General features: G+C 44.0%; 1 protein-coding gene across 1 annotated transcript in view; it reads left to right on the forward strand.

Annotated features, from left to right (window-relative positions):
• The first annotated feature begins 212 nt into the window (after positions 1-212).
• Blmh (bleomycin hydrolase) overlaps positions 213-21553 on the forward strand; it is a 40842-nt gene continuing 19501 nt past the window's right edge. The window contains exons 1-7 of the mRNA XM_051158001.1: positions 213-534; positions 1003-1200; positions 4744-4853; positions 5653-5794; positions 7086-7174; positions 8777-8869; positions 21028-21183. Coding sequence (XP_051013958.1) covers positions 522-534; positions 1003-1200; positions 4744-4853; positions 5653-5794; positions 7086-7174; positions 8777-8869; positions 21028-21183 — 801 coding nt within the window. The 5' untranslated portion in view covers positions 213-521. The remainder of the gene's footprint in view (positions 535-1002; positions 1201-4743; positions 4854-5652; positions 5795-7085; positions 7175-8776; positions 8870-21027; positions 21184-21553) is intronic.

Raw genomic sequence — 21553 nt, forward strand, 5'->3', positions numbered from 1 at the left:
CCTCCCTCTGGCTTCTTAAAAGACTTCTGGGCGTCAGTTTCCCCAATGGTAGAATGAGAGGGAACTAAGCTTAGCACGGAACCCTTAGCCTCTTTCCTTTAGTAGCCTGGGATCCCGGGGAGGGAACCCTTGTAGCCAAGAAGAGGGATCACAGATGGCGGAGGGCGGGGCTGAGGTGAAGAAAGCAATGCCGGAAACGGGGGCTGCAATCGAGGGTGGCTTTGCCTGGCCGCGCCCGGCCTGAGATGCTGGTCCCAGCGACAGAGAGGCCGCCCCCATCGGCCCTCCCCGGGGCGGGGCCAGGCCAGACAAGCCCTGAGTCAGCAACGCGACGGGGGCAGTTTTGTCCCTCCGCGGACCCCGTTTCTCTCGGCCACCATTGAGCGGGTTTCCTTTTTCCGGCGCTCAGGGTGCGAGAACCAGGTCCGGGCAGCTAGGCAGCGGGCTGTAGTATAACCCTAGAGCTCACCTGAGGACCCCCGAAAACTAACGCCCCCCCCCCACGAGGCAGCGTGGGCACCATGAATAACGCGGGTGAGGTGCTGCTCTTCTGGCGAGTCCTTTCTGGGGTCCTCTCTCCGGCTCCGCGGACCCGCGAGGCCCGGCGGCGGCGGCGTGAAAGGCCGTGTGGGGTGTAGGGGTGAGACCTAGGGAGAGGGCGGGAATGTCGTCCTCCCCGGAGGGCCAGAGAGCGCCGGGAGGGAGCTGGCATCTTGCGGGATGGACACCGGGAGAGGGCTTGCTTTCTGCTGGCTTCAGCACACTCCAGGATGCTCTCGCCAAGTTAAATCTAGGATCTACAGTGACCTCATCCTAAAGCTGTCCCTATCAGCGTGTGTGTGTGTGTGTGTGTGTGTGTGTGTGTGTGTGTGTGTGTGTGTGTGTGTGTGTGTGTGTGTGTGTGTGTGTGTGTGTGTGTGTGTGTGTGTGTGTGTGTGTGTGTGTGTGTGTGTGTGTTGGGAGGAGGGGGTGTTATAATGGCGTTTGATCTCCCTCCTCCAGGACTAAATTCGGAGAAGGTAGCAGCTTTGATCCAGAAACTAAATTCAGACCCCCAGTTCGTCCTTGCCCAGAACGTCGGGACCACCCACGATCTGCTGGACATCTGTCTGAAGAGGGCCACAGTTCAGGGTGCTCAGCATGTGTTCCAGCACGCTGTGCCTCAGGAAGGCAAGCCCGTCACCAACCAGAAGAGCTCTGGTGAGGTCTTTGACTTCTTGCCTACTTCACTGACAGCAGCCTATTTGGTTGTCCTAAAAATCGGCCTTGGGATAACAGAGCTTTGTAGCACATCGAAAGAACCAGAGAATAGGTACCAGAAAAACCACAAGCCCAGGAACCTTGCCTTTGGTGGCATTGGTGTTCTACGGCCCTATTAGCGTTTTGTTTGAACACTGACCTGACGAACAGGTGATGGTCATTGAATGCACATCACCACGTTGTCTTGTTATTTTAAGTGATGTTGGATACGTGCGGTTTGTTCTATCTGAACAGTTCATCTTGAGGTAGCAGAAGCCAGAAGTTAGCTTATAGGGGAGAGGTTGCGTACAGATAGACCTTAAGCAAAGATGAACTATATATACTCAGACAGATTTTGGCTTGAGCCCTTGGTCACAAATCGTCCATCCAAAAATATTTATACCCTAGAACACATCCCAGGATTGCCCTAAAATCCAAATGCATAAAATAGAAAAAAACTTAATGTAGTTACAACAGAATGCCACCGGCTGTTGTTAAGTGTGCTCTGGTGCAGCTGGGGCTACTCTGCTCATAGGTCAGTTCCCATCAGCGAGCTCCTTGTAGTGTTCTTCAGTTCTCATTCCTTGCTGCCTGAGAATTCTTATTTTGCTGTCTGCTGTCCAGTTGTGAGAAGGACTGTGAGATTGATTATGCAGGAATCCAAATAGAAGAAATACTCTCACAATAAAATGGAACTAAAGGGACCTTGCATTATTTTTCTTTATTTGGAAACTACTCCCAAGCCCATGTGTCTTGACAGAAAATACAACGTTGCTACCTTAAGCAACTCAAAATTCAAAAGGATACCTTTAACGGGGAGGGGGGGGGATGTTTTGCTGTATGTAAATTATACCTTAGTAAAAATAGCTTCTAAGTTTTAAAAAGAAAAAAAAATCATGACCTTGCAAAAATCTTTTTCTGTAGTCGAAAGTGCTTATCTAGCAGGCCCAGGCCCTTAGTTCAGAAGTACTTGGGATGGTGCAGCATGCAGGCTATAAACTCTCTAGTTAGTAATGTCGGTCTGACGCAGTCTCCTAGGGTAAGCTTGGAAATGCTCATCTGGAACAAGTCAGGTCTTACGTGGTGTATCACTTTAATTTACTCCAAATGCTAATAGTATAAGAGAGATGCAGTTTGCTCCTGTGAAGTATTCATCTTAAGAGTTCACCCAGAAGTAGCAGAAAGAGGAATAGTGTACAGGAAGAGGTAGAACAGAGATAAGCCCAAAACAAAGATGGCCACTCAGAAACACAGTTTAATTTTTCCCCTTTGTTTCAAAATCATTTTTGTTCAGTATAGAAAACCTGCCAAGTACCAGGAGGAGAAGAAATTTTCTGTTTATCCATCAAGTCTTTATTCTCTGTATGAGTGTTTTTAAATTTATTTTTTATTTTTTGGTTTTTCGAGACACGGTTTCTCTGTGTAGCCTTAAGTGTCCTGGACTCACTTTGTAGACCAGGCTGGCCTCGAACTCACAGCGATCCGCCTGCCGCTGCCTCCCGAGTGCTGGGATTAAAGGCGTGCGCCACCACGCCCAGCTTTCTGTATGAGTGTTTGTAATATGAGATCATACTTTCAAGAATTTCTATATGTGCCTTTTATAAACCTTTCAGTTGTTCATATGCTATTGACATGGCTATATCTGTGAGAACATTATATCCAAGTATCTCAAAAATTTCCTTTTGAATTTTCTTCCAAAAGAGTGTTGCACTAATACAGGACCTCGCAAAGGCTTTCAGTGCTGGGGGCTTGTCTTGCGGTCGCGTCTTACTTTGGGTAAAGGCAGCACTCTGAAGTTACTCTAGTCCACGCTAGTTTGGAATGCTTACAGGGATTGGATTCCATCAGTTTTTGAACATTCTAAAGACATGACCTCTCATAGAAATGTTGGGTATCGTTGGAAGGAGACTTTTAAATTTTTACTTAAACTGATAGAAGAAGCGGGGAATTGCAGAAGCTCTGATTATGCATTTACAAGAGTAAATGAAGACATAATAATGCTTATCACAAAGTCTCCAGGGACAGCGTCATGCCTGGGTTTAGAATTTTGCTGTATTAGTAACAGACTAAGTGGAAAAATGGTGGTTTATTGTGGTTGAAAACATGGACACAATGATGGCAGAGATACTGATGGCCAGGTTCATATAAAGAGTGTGAAGCTGTGAAAATAGAGTGGAAAAATGGAAAACAGGTCCTTCTGTGTAGCCAGTGATGATCTTGAACCTCTCCTGCTGCCTCCACTTCCCACGTGTTGGGATTACAGACATGTTCTACCACGTCGAGTTTATGCAGTGCTGAGGGTGAATCAGGGTTTATTGCATCCTAATTAAGCATTTCACCAACTGAGCAACGTCTTCATCCTGGAAGTGACGCTTCTAAATTTACTCTGCGAACATGACTTTGTTGTTGTTAACGTGATTTGATGAGGGAAATTTTGTTGTTTCATTTATGTCTCCACTTTTAAAGTTATATATATATTCTAACTGTTGGGCTGAAGTGATCCTCCTGTTTCCTTCTGCCCAAACATATCATTTGTGTTTAAACATTTATATTATAACTCTGTTAGTCAAATATGTCCTTTAAAAACAACTCATTATAGGGAAAATAGCTTATGCTAAGCTTAGCACTCACCGCAGGTTGCACTGTCCATTCCATCTTAAGGGTTTTTTTTTTTTGTTTGTTTGTTTGTTTTTTTGTTTATTTCAAATTAAGATTTTGATCAAATCATTCTCAGGTGACTTGTATCTGCTCAGCTCTCTGTCCAGAAGCAGCATGCTTATTTTTCCAAGTCCTTGCCAATTTGGGCACAACAAGAGGAAAAAGGGTTGTTTCTCACTTCACTAATGGCTTATGAAGAACTTTACCCTCTGTGTCCTTTGTGAACGTCATGTAATCTATTCGTGATCTCTGCTCATTTTCTTTTAGTGTTTCTAGGTTATCCTGGAACTCACTACATTATCCAGGCTGACCTTGAGCTCAGCAATCTTCTTGCCTCAGCCTCCTAAACCCTGGGGTTACAGGTATGAGCCACCAGGCCCAACCTAAGAGGCTTTTGTATGTTTGTTTGTGCATGCGTGTGTTTGTTAAAAAAAATACTTTTCTCCGTGTCTACATGTCTTTTGTTTTGCTTTGGATTTAATATATCTGTTCTGGGCTGAGAATGTAGCTACGTTGGTAAAATGCTTGGCATGCACAGATTCCTGGGTTTGATTCCTAGTATCGCCTAAAACTAAGCATGGTGACATATGCATATAATCCCAGTATTTGGGCCATGAAGCAAGAGGATCAGGAGTTCAAGACCACCCTGGCTGCATATAATAGGCTGCAGGACAATGTGGGCTACATGATGCTCTGTCTCAAAAGCAGATGTACATTTAATATTTCTGTTATTTCTTATTTATCCGTAATGTCCAGATCTTGTCATGGATTTGGTGTCAGGAAATAGAATAGGAGCAGTGTGAAATATAAACAGTCATAACTTCTCGGTTTGCTTTCTCATTTCAGGACGATGCTGGATCTTTTCTTGTTTGAATGTTATGAGACTTCCATTCATGAAAAAATTCAATATTGAAGAGTTTGAGTTCAGTCAATCTTACCTGTTTTTTTGGGACAAGGTAGGGGACCTCGCATGGTTTCTTCTTGTTTTGATACAACCTAGTTAGGGGCAGCCTTTATATTGTTCTGCTTTTCCTGTGATAGCATACCTTTTTGTTATGGATGGGATGCCATTCTGATTCCCCCAGGATCAGAAGTCTGTCTTCCTGAAGGCAGAAGGACATTTCCCTCTTTTTGTGGTGCTAGGGTCAGAGCCAGGGCCTCTGGCGTGCTGCTGCAGCTCTAACCCTGAGCTCTAGCCCCACAGCTGCCTTCTGAGATAACACAGGTATTGACTCACTGTTCGTAATTTCTTTATTCAAAATGCAAAACTTTGTTTATAGCAATTTCCCTTTCTCTAGCATCTTTAATTTAGGTCATCAGGTCTTTTCAGTACTGGTTTCTTTATTTGTTAGCACTTCTCTGAGGGGAAAAAGAAAACAATAAGTATTTTTTTTTCATTTGAGAATCTGTAAGCTATAACTGTCCATTAGATAGTTACTGATTAAAGACTCTAAAGTGGTAGGATTTATTTCAGCATTGGAATGTGTATGCAGCACACAGATGTAGTATGTTGGAATATATTTGCAAGTATAAGAAAAGACCTCAGGGGACAAAAAAGAAAAGAAAAGAAAAGAAAAGAAAAGGCCTCAGATACTCTTTTGAAGCCAAACACTGATAATTATCAATTTCAGTTTTTAAAAACTTACTCTATTGACTCTTTGGTTATCCTGGGAGTCCCGTTCCGCTGATCATACCTGCCAGCGACATGACTGGCTCCCTTTGCCTTTAATTTTTATTTATCTTCTCCTACTTTAGGTTGAGCGCTGTTATTTCTTCTTGAATGCTTTTGTGGACACAGCCCAGAAAAAAGAGCCTGAAGATGGGAGACTGGTGCAGTATTTGCTTATGAACCCTACGAATGATGGCGGACAGTGGGATATGCTTGTCAATATTGTTGGTACGAGCTTTGTCTGATGGAACTGCAAGCTCTGCAACGAGTGTGTTAGGCCATCGCTTTGCTGGTTACGAGCACAGTGACACTGGCTTGTGAAGTCCATCTCTTTTCTCTCTCTCTTTCTCTCTTTCCTTCTTTCTCTCTTTCTTTCTTTCTTTCTCTCTTTCTTTCTTTCTTTCTTTCTTTCTTTCTTTCTTTCTTTCTTTCTTTCTTTCTTTCTTTCTCTCTTTCTTTCTTTTTTGAGACAGGGTTTCTCTACGTAGCCCTGGCTGTCCTGATCACTCTGTAGACCAAGCTGGCCTCAAACACAGAGATCTGCCTGCCTCTGCTTCCCGAGTGCTGGGATTAAAGGCTGAAGTCTATTTCTTTAAACAAGTGATAAAGGAATAAATACTGTGAAGGCTTGGTTAGAGAAGAATTGCTTAGGAGTGATTAATTTAAAAAAACAGACAAACACAAATTGGGCGTGGTGGCGCACACCTGTAATCCTGGCATGTGGGAGGCAGAGGCAGGCAGACCACTGAGTTCCAGGCCAGCCTGGTCTACAGAGCAAGTCCAGAACATTCAAGAAAAGAAAAAGGAAATAAATAAATAAATAAATAAAATAAAATAAAAACATAATAAATACAGGCAAAATACCCATAGGATAAAAATAAATCTGAAAAAGAAAAGGAAATAGATTTGTTGGAGGTGTAGGTCAGTGGTAGAGTGCTTGCTGGCATGCACCTGCTCTGGGTTGAGTCCCCATCGTGTAAACAGTAGCCACCAACCGGCAGAGTGAGCAAACAAGCAAAGCTCTGAATTGTTTGGAAATGTCCTTACCCAAACATTTTCTTTTGTGAGAACTCATGCTGAGTGCTTTATAAATATGGTAGGGGAAATATTAGAATTAATTTCAAGGGAGATAATTAGAAGTCTGTTTAAGGGACCAGAGGTATAGCTCAGTAGAAAGTCACTTTTCTCAGTGTGCTCAAGGCCCTGGGTTCAGTCCCCAGAATCGAACAAACCAACAAGCCTGGTGGTGCCTGCCGTGCACAGAGCTCCAGGTTCAGTGCCCAGCACTGGATAAACCAGGTCTGGTGGTCTGTGCCCATAATCCCAAGACCGCAAGTTCAAGGTTATTCTTAGCCACACAGGAGTTTATGGCCAGCATGGGCCTTATGAAACCCTTTCTCAAACAAGGAAACAAACCTCACCCTCAAGCCTATTTTAAAGCAGCCAGTAATTTCATGAGGATTTCTAACACTACAGCTTATTTTCACCTTATTGAACGCTAAAATTTGTTGTCTTTTAGAGAAGTATGGTGTTGTCCCTAAGAAATGCTTCCCCGAGTCCCATACGACAGAGGCGAGCCGAAGAATGAATGATATCCTGAATCACAAGGTACAGAGTACAAATAGGAGGCCGGCTAGTTTCCCTCGGCCTTGAAGCTGCAGCTGAGTTCTTATTTTATTTTTTGGTTTTTGAGGCAGGGTTTCTCTGTGTAGCCCTGGCTGTCTTGGAACTAGCTCTGTAGACCAGGCTGGCCTCGAACTCACAGAGATCAGCCAGCCTCTGCCTCCTCTGCCTCTGCTGGGATTAAAGGCGTGTACCACTATTGCCTGGTCTGCAAATGTTTTGTTTTGTTTTGTTTTGAAAGAGGTAGGATAACTATGGTGTTTGTTTTGTTTGTTTTAGTTTTTTTGGAGACAGGGTCTCTCTGTGTACCTTTGGCTGTCCTGGATCACTTTTTAGACCAGGCTGGCCTCAAACTGACACAATCCACCTGCCTCTGCCCCCCGAGTGCTGGGATTAAAGGTGTGCGCTACCACCGCCTGGCTTGGTTTTTTTTGTTTTTAAAGAGATAGAATATTATTGAAATCAGGATCTGTTAAAAGCAGTGTGGCTATATTTTACTTCAAGGAATCATTAACATTACTGTTTTTTTGTTTCTGTTGATTTTAGTGTTTTCTCATACATATTCAAGGACAAAGGCCTGGGTTCAGCTAACATGGGTCTTGCACACACAGGCTTCTGTGCGGCTCACTTGCTTCTCGTAGAGGTGGGCCGAGCCTACTTCATGCACTAGCAAACCCAAGCAGAACAATTTGTAAGACTTCTTTAAAGGTGTACTTTGTTCTTAGGCTTACCCAGGCCACCTCAGTGTGGTTTAGCCACCCACTGAGGATTTGATGTAGTCACTGAACTGTTTTTTTTTATGGCTTAAGTAACCTTAATGAATCATTTCTCCTCCACATTTTCCCAGGGATGGTTATAAGCCTTGTGTGGTGGTGCTTTGCTTGCCAGATCTCTTTTTTGAGAGCTGGGAGTTGCCAAAATCTGCCACCCTTCTCTACAAGGCTGAAATTAGATCTGTTATCCCCAGGGAAAAGAGTACATTTAAAAATAAGCATAGATACGCGTCTCCAATACTAGATGTAAACTGTTTTCTATGCAGGAAACTCGGGACTTTTATCCAAAGGCTAACGAATCAGAAGCCTTAGCTTTGGATTTCATTTTGAGCGAGAACAAGTCACCTTAGCCCTGTAGTTCAGTTTCAGACTCTCCTTCACGTTGGGCCTCTCTCAGAAGTGAAAGAAATCAAAGCCATGTTGGAGGTTGATGCAGTCACGGTCATAGTGACTGGCAGAGAAGCTAACGTTGACAAACGGAATTGTAAATAAAAATGTGAAGAGTGCTTAGTGAGGTGACGGTCTGCCTCCTGCTCTTCTAAGGGTGGGGCAATGGAACCAGATGTCACCCACACACACATACATGGAGGGGCCCGTCAGTCTCAGAGCAAGACCACTTCTACTCAGTAGTCTTTGGGAATAATCCACATTTTGTCTCCTTATTGAAAATATTTTTCACTATCTGTTTAAGGAGACCATTTGGGGAAAGTGGTTTGTTTTTATACGCTTTACCCAGGGTGTTAGCTAGTGGTGATCTGTTAGGCTTATTAACAGCTTGTGTAACTATGAAATGCTGAATAAGTTTCTATCATAGATGAGAGAATTCTGCATACGACTACGGAACTTGGTACACAGTGGAGCGACCAAAGGGGAGATCTCATCCACACAAGATGCTATGATGGAGGAGGTAATAAGAGTTATTTGGATTCTCTGTGGCTTGTCTAAGAAGTTCTCAGAATATCCTGGTAACCTAATTATGGGATGCATTCACTGCAGTGAATATGTAATTGAATGAAAGCTAATTTTTTACTTAGGAGGTAAAGAGAAAAGGATCAGGAGTTTACGGTCAGCCTTGGCTATGTAACCCTGGCTACAGAATACCTTGTCTCAACCAATCAGAACAACAAAACTACTCATTTTAAAGCTGAAAAAAATTTTACACTTGCTTGCATCTTAAGGACTTGTACCGATGTTTCCTAATTCTTAGTTTAGGGTCTATATAAAAGCCATGTATTAGCCGGGCGGTGGTGGCGCACGCTTTTAATCCCAGCACTTGGGAGGCAGAGGCAGGAAGATTGCTGTGAGTTCAAGGCCAGCCTGGACTACAAAGTGAGTCAGCCAAGGCTACACAGAGAAACCCTTTCCTCCCCTAGCACTAGAGATGAAACTTAGGAACTCATGTGTGTTCCACCACTAAGCTGTGAAAAAAGAAAAAGAAAAAGGAAAACCGTTGATGATGACGATTTTAGAGTGGGTGCTGGCTGTGTAAATGAGAGCTCTGCGGTCATGAAGGCGAAACGCCTCCGGTTATGTAGGGAAGATATTTGAACCAGCAGTAGGAATTTACCGCGCGGCTGGCAAGGACTGCCAACCCTGGCGAAGGGTGGGAGGTGAGGGGTCTGGGATAAACAGCAGAATGTTTGGGTGCAAGAGTAAAATAACATGTGCAAAACACTTGGAAAATGCAAAAGGTGCCAATAGGTATTTGGAGTTAACAGTATTTACTAGCAAGGCAAATAAGAACCTTTATTACTAATATCCATAATCAGTAGGAATAGATGTGAAGCTGGAATTCTCTGTGAGAAGAACAGATGTTACCTTCTCCAGCCGTGGGCACGTCGGTGAGACGGCGGTTTAAGGCGGGAGGCAGAGTGGCTTGACTGTTTGTTACTTCAGTGGCGAACATGAACGTTTAAGGGAGGCAGTGTGGCGTAGGGGGCGTATCTACAGAGTCAGACTGATGGTCGTTCCTGCTCAGATGCATGACCTGGGACAAGCTCCTTAATCACTCAAGTCTTGGTGTGTTCATGGCTTACTACATATGCAGTGGTTGATGTGCATTTAAATTATTATATTCAGCGTTCTTAAGTGTTCCACTGCAGAACAGTATCAGTCCAGGAGAGAGAGACTTGAGAGTTAGATGTACCATGGACCTACATTCTGACTTGGTTACCTTCATCCTGTTAACTTGGGGAGCTCTAGCCTGAGACTCAGTTTGGGGTTTTAAATACTTCTCTCCTTGGAATTGTTGGAGGGCAGGAAGTGGTAGAGAGGTCAAGAAAGGAATTGAATGTCAGAATGCAAGGTGCTAGTGCCCTGTGCACAGCAGGCATTTCTATAAATGCTCCTTGCCTTCTCTTCCCTTTGAGAATGATGTCTTTTGTTGAGTCATCTCTCTGACAGTTTGCATTAGCTTGTGATTAATAATAATCAATAATTTAACAACAATAAGTTAATAATTAATGACAAGGTGATGGGAATGTAGCATGGATGAAGACTGTACCCAGGACCATCCAGTGAGTCAGCAGGTACTGGTGGAAGGGAAAGATGGATTCCTTCTAGTTATCCTGTGATCTCCACACATGCATGCACAAACAAATAAGTGAATGTAATAGTTTTTTAAAAGATTGCACTAATGGTTATGGAAAGATTCAGATAGTACTTCTTTTTCTTAAAGATTTATTTTTATGAGTGTTTTGCCTGCAGGTAGGTGAGTGCAGGAAGTGTGGTGCAGTGCCCCCAGAGGCCGGGAGAGGGCATCAGAGCCCCTGAAGGTGGAGTTACAGACAGTGTGCGCCGCCATGTGGTGGCTGGGTCCTCTGCAAGGACAAATGTTCTTAAACTGGCCACGCTGTCTCTCCAGCCCTCAAATATAGTTATTACAGATCATAAGTATCGTTGGCCCATGGTGTTTGCTTTAATGATCTTTGGATTATTAATATGTGTTGAGACTTATGTCCTAACCATAGGGTTAGTAGAGGACAATAAATGATACAGAATTAGAGCCATGCATTTTTACGTTTTGTTTTGTTTTCTTCTCCTACCCCTACTTTGAAATCCGAAGACACTACTTTCCCCTGTCCTGAGTGTGGGTGTTTTGTAGGACTGTTTACTTAGCGAGTTATCTTATCCCTTCACTCCAGAATCTGTGTGGTAGGTTTTGAAATTTTTACAATCTTCCAAATAACTCCTCATTATTGGACCTGACTCTTTGGTAATGAAGAGTCTAGCTTTACATAAAGCTACAAATTAGCACCTGTGGTTTACCTAGCCTTCTGGGCAAGTCTCAATGATGACTTCAGTGAATGACCACGAAGCCAGCAGAGCTTGAGTGGAGCCTGTTTATGCCAAAGGCGTTCTTTCAGAGGGGAGCGTAGGTGGGCTGTGGACATGGTAGGCTTAGCACATCTGTTTTGGAATCATGTAACCACTTCAATTACAGGTGCTTTCCGTGTGCTCTCTCTTTAAGCCTCCAGATCCATTTAGGATTACTAATGTATTCTTTCCCAAAAGTGGTCCGTTAAAAATAAATCCTAAAGCAAAGACAAAAAATATAATACTTGTCAGGGCCATAAAAAGTAATTTTGATGGCTTAGGAATCTCTATATAATAGTAGTTCTTTTTTTTTGTGAGGGTGGGTGGGTGGGGGTGGGGCAGGGTTTCTCTGTGTAGCCTTGGCTGTCCTGGACTCAATTTGTAGACCAGGCTGGTCTTGAACTCACAGTGATCCATCTGCCTCTACATCCTTGAGAGCTGGGATTGGTGCCTGGCGAGTAGTGGCTCTTTTTTTTGTTTGTTTGTTTTTGATTTTCAAATAGTCCTGGCTGTCCTAGACTTGCTTTGTAGACCAGGCTGGCCTTGAACTCACAGAGACCTGCCTACCTCTGCCGCTGAGGGCTGGGATTAAAGGTGTGAGCTACCATGCCTAGCTAGTAATAGTTCTTAAAAACAATACTGGTGCCTAGAGAGTTGGTTCAGTGGTTAAGCGCAGTGGCTGCTTTTCCAGAGGACCCATGTTCAGTTCCCAGTATCCACATGATGGCTCATAACCATCTATAACTCCAGTTCCAGGGTACACATGTAGGCAAACACTCATGCAGATAAAATATAAATAAATAAACCTACCAGGCGGTGGTGGTGGTGGTGCATGCCTTTTAATCTCAGCACTCAGGAGGTGGAGGACGCCAGAAGAGGGTATCAGATGAGGTACATATGGGTGGGTATAAACCACCTGATGTGGGTAGTGGGAACCTGAGTCAGGTCTTCTGTAAGTACAGAAAACACTTTTAACCACTGACCCGTCTTTGCAGCCCCAGGATTAATATTTTCCCTGTTTGGATTGTTCTTCCCGAGGCCAAGTCTGAGCTGAGCTAAAAGTAGAAAGAGTAAACCAGTCAGGGGACAGCAAGGACAAGTGCCCATGATGGGAAAAGCTGGTGTTCCTGAGTAACGGGAAGGCACTGTGGCTGGAGCCTGGGACGTGAGGATGGGATTGAGTGGAACAGATCCCAGAGGGCAGGAGAACTGGCTTAATGTAGGACCCAGAGCTGTGGGGAGGAGCTTCCGTCTTATTCTAAGTAAGGTAGCTTTTAGGGGATTTAAGCCAATATTTGGTTTAAAAAATCTTTACCCTCAAGCTGGGCATAGTGGCACACACCTGTAATTGTAGCACTAGGGAGCCTGAGGCAGAAGAATCACAGGACTGAGGCCAGGATAGCTATATAAGACCCTGTTTCGGGGCTGGAGAGATGGCTCAGAGGTTTAAGAGCACTGTCTGCTCTTCCAGAGGTCCTGAGTTCAATTCCCAGCAACCACATGGTGGCTCACAACCATCTAAACTGGGATTTGATGCCCTCTTCTGGCCTGCAGGTGCACATGCAGGCAGAGCACTGTATACACAATAATAAATAAATCTTAAAAAAAGAAAGAAAAAAAAAAAGACCCTGTTTCAAGGAAGGTGAGACCCTTCCTCTGGGTGTTCTGAGATTGTAGACACAGAGAATCTAGATGGAAAATTAACTGTAACCTCGCAGGCAGGGTGTAGAGTGGTTCGGGCAAGAAGATGAGCGTGAGGATGGAGGGCAGTGGCCTATCTGGGCATCCGGAAGGGACGTCGCTGGGGCGTGCCAGGGCGCTCTGTGGGCAGGGAGAGAGATAGCTTGGTGACGTCATGATGTCTGCAGGGAAGATTGTAGATATGAGGGAAGGCTTTCTATCGGTTGAGGCAGGAGTAGGGAAACTGTATGCGAAAGAATAATATAAAGGAGAGAAATAATAATTGAGATGATTTGAGAGTTGGGAAACACATATGGTCTAATAAGGTACTTGCAAACTTAAAGCCTGTGTAAAGCAGTACAGGAAATACAGATTGCTTGGGTGAGGCTTCAGGGGGATGTGTTTCTAGTTCTTTAATTCACATTCCTTTCTAGGAGCGATCTCAGAAACACTCTTTTGTTACCTACCCCATGAGCTTGCTAACTCTTAACATCCCACAGAAGCATACATCCTGTCTGACTGTAGCTCTGTGTGGGGATAGACTTAGGTAATTGGTTTTTGTTTTAAAGCAGAGCTTGCCATCTTTCATCTCCACCAGGAGGCAGTAGAGAGCGTCGTCGCCTGACCCTTTTCTCTGCATTACTTAGTTACAAAGGTCCATCAGCTAGTCCGTTGAACTCCTGAACTGCCTTCAAAGTTCAATGGTTCATTTTACCTTTAAACCTAGTTTCTCCATCAGCAAACACAGGAAGTTCAAGCAGTTGGTTTCTTAAGAAGGTTGTAGCAAGCTGACCACTGTGGATATACCTGTAATCTCGACGCTGGGGGAGCTGAGGCAGCTTTGTATTTTAGAGTAATGGAAGTAACTACGTTTTTACCATGCTTTACATTTTTTTTTGTTTTCTTCAACAACCACTTCTTCTAAGATGGCGTGGCACACACCTATAATCCTAGCACTCGGGAGGCAGAGGCAGGCAAGTTGCTGTGAGTTGGAGGCCATTGTGGTCTACAAAGTGAGTCCAGAACAGCCAAGGCTACACAGGGAAGCCCTGTCTCGCGGGGGGTAGGGGTGGATGGGTGGGTGGGGGTTGTGGCACCTCTATGCAGGTCCATATCTGGAATCTCCAGGTTCACCAGTTTGCTTTGAACTATTGTCTCCTTCCAACCTTCCATCCAGTCCCTGTCTACCCTGCCTGGTTCCCTAGTTCTCACCTCAAGAGTATTTATGACTGCCCCCCCACCCCCGTACATCCTTTCTCTCTCACCCTCTCTATCTCCCAGATACGGCCATGTGCAGGAGAACTGACTCTGTCCCTCCCCATGTGTGTCTTTACCTTGAGGGCCAGTATTCTGACTTCATGCTTTTTGTGCCCCCCCTACCCTTCCCCCCGTTTCCTTTCCTTGTGCTGACTATGTCATTTGCCATGTTAGACTTCAACAAGTCAATGGAAATAAATCTCTTTGCTAGGGGAAAATAGTTTTAGATGCCAATTAAAATAGTATTTCTTTACAAAATTAGACTCAAAACTTACACTTTGCCTCTTTAGAAGATGTATTTTTTAAAATTCTGTTTATTTTTACTTATGTGCATTGGTGTTGTGCCTGCATGTATGTCTGTGGGAAGGTGTTGGATCCCCTGGAACTGGAGTTACAGGTGGTTGTGAGCTGCTATTTGGGTGCTGGGAATAGAATCCAGGTCCTCAAAGAGTAGCCAGTGCTCTGACTGGTGAGCCACCTTCCCAGTCCCCGCAGAAGTATTTAACTAGTCATAGAAACCAAATCCCTCTTACACAGAGTTCAGCTTTTCCGAGGGGCTACAGGTTGGTAGAAAAAGATTACACTTTCTGAGAGTAAGAGTAATTTAAAGTTCCAACTTAATTAGCAATTAAATTAACCAAGAATTAAAAGCCAGATGGGCTCAAGTGGCATGTGCTGCGTGACTTCTCTCGGCTGCTTTCCTCTAAAGGTGTGAGGGAAAAGTACCTCAGTGCATCAGAGGCAGCAGGGACTTTTCCAGTAACTCATTACTGACAGCAGTTACTAAAAGCATTGACTACTTTTTAAAAATCAAAATAAAAAAGACCACATAATTATTAAGTTGGAAATTTGGGGAAGTTGAATCATGTCCAGGGGTCTCTGCTGTTCATCTCGCTGCCTTTAGCTTTCCATATTTTATTTATTTATTTTTTGGTTTTTCGAGACAGGGTTTCTCTGTGCAGCCTTGGCCATCCTGGACTCACTTTGTAGACCAGGCTGGCCTCAAACTCACTGCGATCCGCCTACCTTTGCCTTCCGAGTGCTGGGATTAAAGGCGTGTGCCACCACGCCCGGCTAGCTTTCCATATTTTAAAAAGCCCACCTTGCCCACAGTCTCCTTGACTGTGTTAGCACTTTTTAATTTTATTTTTTAGATCAAGTTGGCTTAGATCTTAAGTTGGCTCTGAAATCACAGTCACAAGGCACGGACAGTAAATAACTCTTTCGTAATGTACCTAGCACTGTTCTAGGCATTGGAGATTTAGCACTGGACAAATTAGATAGTGCTTCCTAGCTTTCTGAACTTTCTAGTAAGCAGTGACAAATAAAATATGTAAAAAGTATAATTATCCAAGGAGAAAGAAGGGGAGCAGCAAGGGTGCTGGGAGGAGAGTGAGAACTCTAGCATCACAGTGCATTTTACCAGCAGCTTAATGGTAGATTCTAAAATGCAGTTACATTCTGCGGAATATGGCTGTGCTTTGTTGTGAATGCCAGTTAGATTTGGTGAGAATCAGGCAACGCTCCTGCTTTGTCCACCAGAGGGCAGACTTGGGTGTTCAACATTAATTGTCAAGTTTGTACCTTTGGAGCTAGTGTTATTTTAAAGCAGAGACTTTTACATATCAAGAAAAACTGTCTCATGAACCTTAGAGACTGTACTTTGTAAGACTTCTTAAAATTAAAGTTCATCTATTGTGGTTTGACTGGAGCCAGACGTTCCTTCCACATGGCTACAAATGTGCTCAAAGATAAATGACTGGATAATTTTTAGCCACAAGCTACCAAGTAGCAAAACTACATGTATTTTTCTTTTTGTTTGTCTGTTTTGTTTTTCAAAACAGGGTCTCACTATGTAGCCCAGGCTGGTCTTGAACTCTGAGATCAACCAGCTTCTGCCTCCCAGTGCTAGGATTAAAGACATGTGCTACTCCTGTTCTGCAAAACTGTATGTCTTTTCCCCCCCAAAACAGGGTTCCTCTGTGTAGCCTTCACTGTCTGGACTCACTTTGTAAAGTAGGCTGATGAGAGAGATCCACCTGCCTCTGCCTTCCCAAATGCCACCGAGCCCAGCAAAACTACAGGTCTTAAATTGAAGAATTTTCTAGAATCTAAGAGGAAGAACACTCAGCCTTGTCATGTATATTTGATTAAAAGCTTCAGATTTGGGGGCTGGAGAGATGGCGCAGTGGGTAAGAGCACTCACTACTCTTCCAAAGGTCCTGAGTTTAGTTCCCAGCACCCACATGGCAGCTCACAACTGTCTGCTGCTGTTGTCTGGTATGTAGACATAATATAGACAAAGTATCCATGTACATTAAATAAATAAATATATTTTTCTAAAAGCTTCAGATTTTTAAGGGGTGAGCAATTAGTATTGTCTTACAAAGGGGCTCACTGGGGAATAACATAGATAACAGAAATGTAGGTTTTTAAAGCTTTATTATTATCATTATCATCATTAGTGTGTGTGTGTGTGTGTGTGTGAGAGAGAGAGAGAGAGATGTGTTTTGGGTACACATATGGCATGGTGCACATATGGAGGCTAAGAGCACATCTTTGTGGGGCTGATTCCTTCCACCTTTATGTGGGTTCTAAAAATAGAACTGAGGTCCTCGGGTGTATACAGCCAGTGCCCTTACCTGCTGAGCATCTTTTGAGTGCCATGTGAGTGCGTGTGTGCGTGTGTGTGTGTGTGTGTGTGTGTGTGTGTGTCTTCTCAAATGTAGCTTTGGGGAAGAGGTAGTAACTTAAAACTTTTTACTTCAAGTATTCAGGTGGGGCGGGGGGTGGGCAGACTATACCATAAGGTACAATGTAACTATAGAGGAAAATGTTCTTACCTTTCAAATATGGTTAGAAGTAAGAGACGTTCACTTAGTTGTCTTAATCTATCATTGTTTTGTTTGGACAGAGCTTGGTGGATTTATCACCTTTGGATACCTTGAGAGTTGACCAGAACAATTTCGCTGATAGCTGTGCATACATGTGTGCCAGCAGTTAATAGTTGAAACATACACATCATGGTTCCTGCCATCGTTCTCGGTGGCAGTGTCCCCATGGTGACAGAGCCCTAAAATTGCCCTCTGTAGCCTTTGCATTGAGCAAATCCAAGATTATGTGTGGTCCATGTGGATCCCGAGGAAAGCTCATAGTCCACGGTTAGAGTAACGCATTCCAGTTGCTTGTTGTAGGCTGCTTGCCTCTCTGCTGTGCAGAAACTAGCTTGCTAGCGTAGCGTTAGGAGACAGTGATTGACCAGCCGTGCAAGCACATAAAACACACCGTGAGTACTAATGAAAGACGCTTCTCTCTTGGAAAACCGAGCAAGATGAAAGGCAAGCTACCTTCTTTAAAAGTTAACCTTCTATAAAGATAGTAGGATCACACCAATAAAGAACAAATTGTGTGTATGCTTGGGTACGTGAGTGGAGCTCACAGACATGTTGACAAAAGGAAGCCAGACACAAACGACAGGGTACTTTTTTATTCCGCTTGTACGGAGTTTAAGAGTAGGCAAGACTGAACCGGGGCTATGGGAGTAAATGATGGTTGCCTTTGGAAATCATGTGAATTATTTGCTAAAAAAAGAACTAGGAAACCCTGTGCATTCTGTCTGGATGGCGGTTACTTCCATATGTGTTAAAAATAGTGAATTAAGCTGTACAGTTAAAAAGCAGTGCATGCCACACTGCCTGAACATAGCAACAAAAAAGTAAGAAAAAGAAATGAGGTCAGTACAATTGGATTTGCTGTGGGAGCTAATAGGCAAGCTTTATTGACGTTTCAACAGGGAAGTGGATCAAAGAAAGTGATGCTTCTAAAATTCCTTACCCTGAGGTACTGTGGAGAATGAGGCAGGTGTGCTGGTGCATCCAGCTCATGGTGCAGCGTGGCTGAGGTGCTTAGGGAACATAAAACAGCCACACAGTGTCCTCCACTTCCTTGTTTTTTGTTTTAAGCAGTGTGTGTATGTGTGTACTTTTGCCTGCACCCATGGGGGCACAAGCATTCTGTGACACAGGTATGGAGATCAGAGGACAATTTTCTGGTCTTTATTCTTTTTTTTTTTTTTTTTTTGGTTTTTCGAGACAGAGTTTCTCTGTGTAACCTTGGCTGTCCTGGACTCGCTTTGTAGATCAGGTTGGCCTGGAACTCACAGCGATCCGCCTGCCTCTGCCTCCCGAGTGCTGGGATTAAAGGCGTGCGCCACCACGCCTGGCCTGGTTTTTATTCTTAAAAAGCTTGTATTGTGCTATAGTAGAAAGTTATATGAAACTCAGAAAACCACCAGGTAAATTTATAGTATTTGAGAAACTTGAGTCTGAACTTAGTTCTCATGTGTCATTTACTAGCCCTGGGACTTCAAGCATGCCACTTACTGCCTGAGCTCTGGTCTTTATCTCTAAAGTGACGGTAACAGCTGCCATCTTTGTTGAGAGGATGAGGAGCTACAGTATGTGGATTACAGTGCAACACAGTAGGTCTCCAGTAAATGCTCCCTTTTTCAAGCTTGTAACTAAGGCAGCACTTTAAAATTCAGATCCTAATCTTACAGTCACCAGCTCTGTGATTTTAAGTCGATCTCGTTGCTTTGAGTCACAAAGAAAAAAAGGGGGTGGGGGGAGGCAGAAGGAGTAGATGACCTTGAGTGTTATGGTAATTGAGTGAATTAGTAAGTATATCTAGTATCTAGCACAAATTAGACATATGTGTTAAACACTCACTGCTCTTGAATGTGACAGAGCATACAAGTCTGTGGTTCAAGGAAGGAAGCTGCGTAAGCCATGAGGCTGGAACAGGGTGGTGATGGTAGGTAGAGAAAGAAGAGGCAAATTATTATGGTTTTGAGTGTGTGTGTGTGTGTGTGTGTGTGTGCGCGCGCGTGCGCGCGCGCTCGCGGGGGGTGGGTTGGGGGAGGGGAGAGAGAGAGAGAGGAGAGTTGAGTCTCACTATGTAGTTTTGGCTGGCCCGGAACTTGCTATGTAGACAAGGCTGGCCTTGAACTCACAAAGATCCACTTGCCTTCCAGATTCTGGGATTAAAGACATGGGCCACTAGACCCAGCACTTGGTCACTGTTGTATTACTGTGAAGAGACACTATGACCAAGGCAACTATTGTAAGAGAAAGCGTTTAATTGGGAGCTGGCTCACAGTTCAGAGGTTTAATGTCCATTATCATGGTGGCAAGCGTGGCAGCGTGCAGCTGGGCTCTGGAGCAGTAGCTGAGAGCAGTATCCTGATCCATAGGCAGAGAGAGAGAGAGAGATGTGGGCTTGGAACGGGTCTTTGAAACCTCAAAACCCACTCCTGGTGACACACTTCCTCCAGCAAGGCACACCTCTTAATTCTTCTAATCTTTCAAATAGTGCCTCTCTGGTGACTAACTGTTCAAATATACGAGCCTGTAGGATCCACTCTTTTTTTTGTTTGTTTGTTTTATTTTGTTTTTTTGAGACAGGGTTTTTCTGTATAATAGTCCTGGCTGTCTTGGAATTCTCTTTGTAGACCAGGCTGGCCTTGAACTTACAGAACTCACAGAGATCCACCTGCCTCTGCCTCCTGAGGGCTGGGATTAAAGGAGTGTGCCACCATGCCTGACTATGTGTAGGGGCTATTCTTATTCAAACCATTACAATAGTGTTCTTAAAAGGGGGGAAAAGAAAAACCAAAAAAACAAGGAAATTTGAGACAGAAAAGGAAATGTGTTATATTCTGGTCTTGTACAAAGTATTTATTCCTTTTTTCTTTGTATAAAATAAAAGTAACACAAGATTATCTTTCAATTACATTAATGCTAACTCAAAGGTCTTGTTATATCTTTAATAAAATGTGTTACATGGGCTTGGTTAAGAGCATCTTGCAGGGGATCTTAGTTTGATTGCCAGTGTCCATATTGGGCAGTTTACAAGTTCCTAAAGCACCAGTCCTAGAGGGATCCAATGCCGCTGGCCTCCTCCAGCACTTGTGCTCTTGTGCCTGTTCCTCCCTGCACACACACACATGTGCACATAATTAAAAGTAAAAATAAATATTTTAAAAATACATTATTTGGGAACTGGTGGTATTGTAAAGAGATAGAGCACTTACCTACATGAATAGAGCCTGGGTTCAATCCCCAGTGCTGCCCCCCCCCCCCCCCCAAAGAGAGAAGAATGGAAGGAAAGAGATGAGAGTGGAAGAGGATCACGAAGCAATGCAGTGTTTGTCCTTAGTAGGGCCGGGAAGATGGCTCAGATACTCCTGCTGAGGACCAGTACAGTCCTCAGCACCCACGTAGCAGCTCACAACTGTCTGAACTACGGTTTCATGGGATCTGACAGTTCTGGGCTCTGTGGGTACCAGGCAAATATGTGGCTTAGATACACCCAAGTTTGCAAAACATTCAAACACATAAAACATACAATCTTAAAATAATAAACAAGATCATTAGCAGAGTAGCAACTTAGATTTTGTTGGGTATCAGTGGTGGACAAATTTCTTTCTTTCCTTGAGACAGTCTCTCTATCTGCTCTGGCTAGCCTGGAACTCACTATGTATGTCAGGCTAGCCTTGAACTCACAGAGGTTCGCCTCTGGCTGTCTCCCAAGTGCTGGGATTAAAGGTGTGTGCCACCATGTCTGGTGTGGGCAAATTTTTAGCTAAGGAATTTTAATTTGCTGCACATTGCTAAGCATTAATGTTCACATTTCAGAGTTGAGCTGTTCAGAATCCCTGAGTGAGAGCTTAGTAACACTTCCAGATCTTGGTGCAGTAGTAGATTTCTTTTGCAATTTCTGCGTTTGACCCCTTCCTCGCCCGCTGTCTTTCAGATATTCCGAGTGGTGTGCATCTGTCTGGGTAACCCACCAGACACCTTCACCTGGGAGTACCGAGACAAAGAGAAGAACTACCACAAGATTGGCCCTACAACACCCCTGCAGTTCTACAGGGAGCACGTGAAGCCCCTCTTCAACATGGAAGACAAGGTTAGAGGCTGGGGCCAGCAGCTGCTGGCCATTGACTTCCAAGTGTCAGCTGTTTACACAGAGCTATAAGATTCCCAGGTTAATGTGCACATCCTCTGAAGTTTGCACCTAACAAAAATAGGCACGCCGGCGTCACCCTTCCCCGGTGTTTCTCTTCAGAGAATCTCAGACTCTAGGCCAAGAGTGAGCTTATTTCCAAATCCCCAACCTTCTTCCCTGTCATTTAGGGTCCAGGTCAATCTCAGATACAAAGGAAAATGGTGGTATATTGGAAGTTGAGTATAGGCTCAGAGCACCCTCATCTCCTGGCCTTTCTGGGAACTGTTTGGTGTTCCTTCATTCTTCTGTGTCTGTCTAGCAGGATGACCAG

The sequence above is a fragment of the Acomys russatus genome, chromosome 16 (genome assembly GCF_903995435.1).
Source record: "Acomys russatus chromosome 16, mAcoRus1.1, whole genome shotgun sequence".
Lineage (NCBI taxonomy): Eukaryota > Metazoa > Chordata > Mammalia > Rodentia > Muridae > Acomys > Acomys russatus.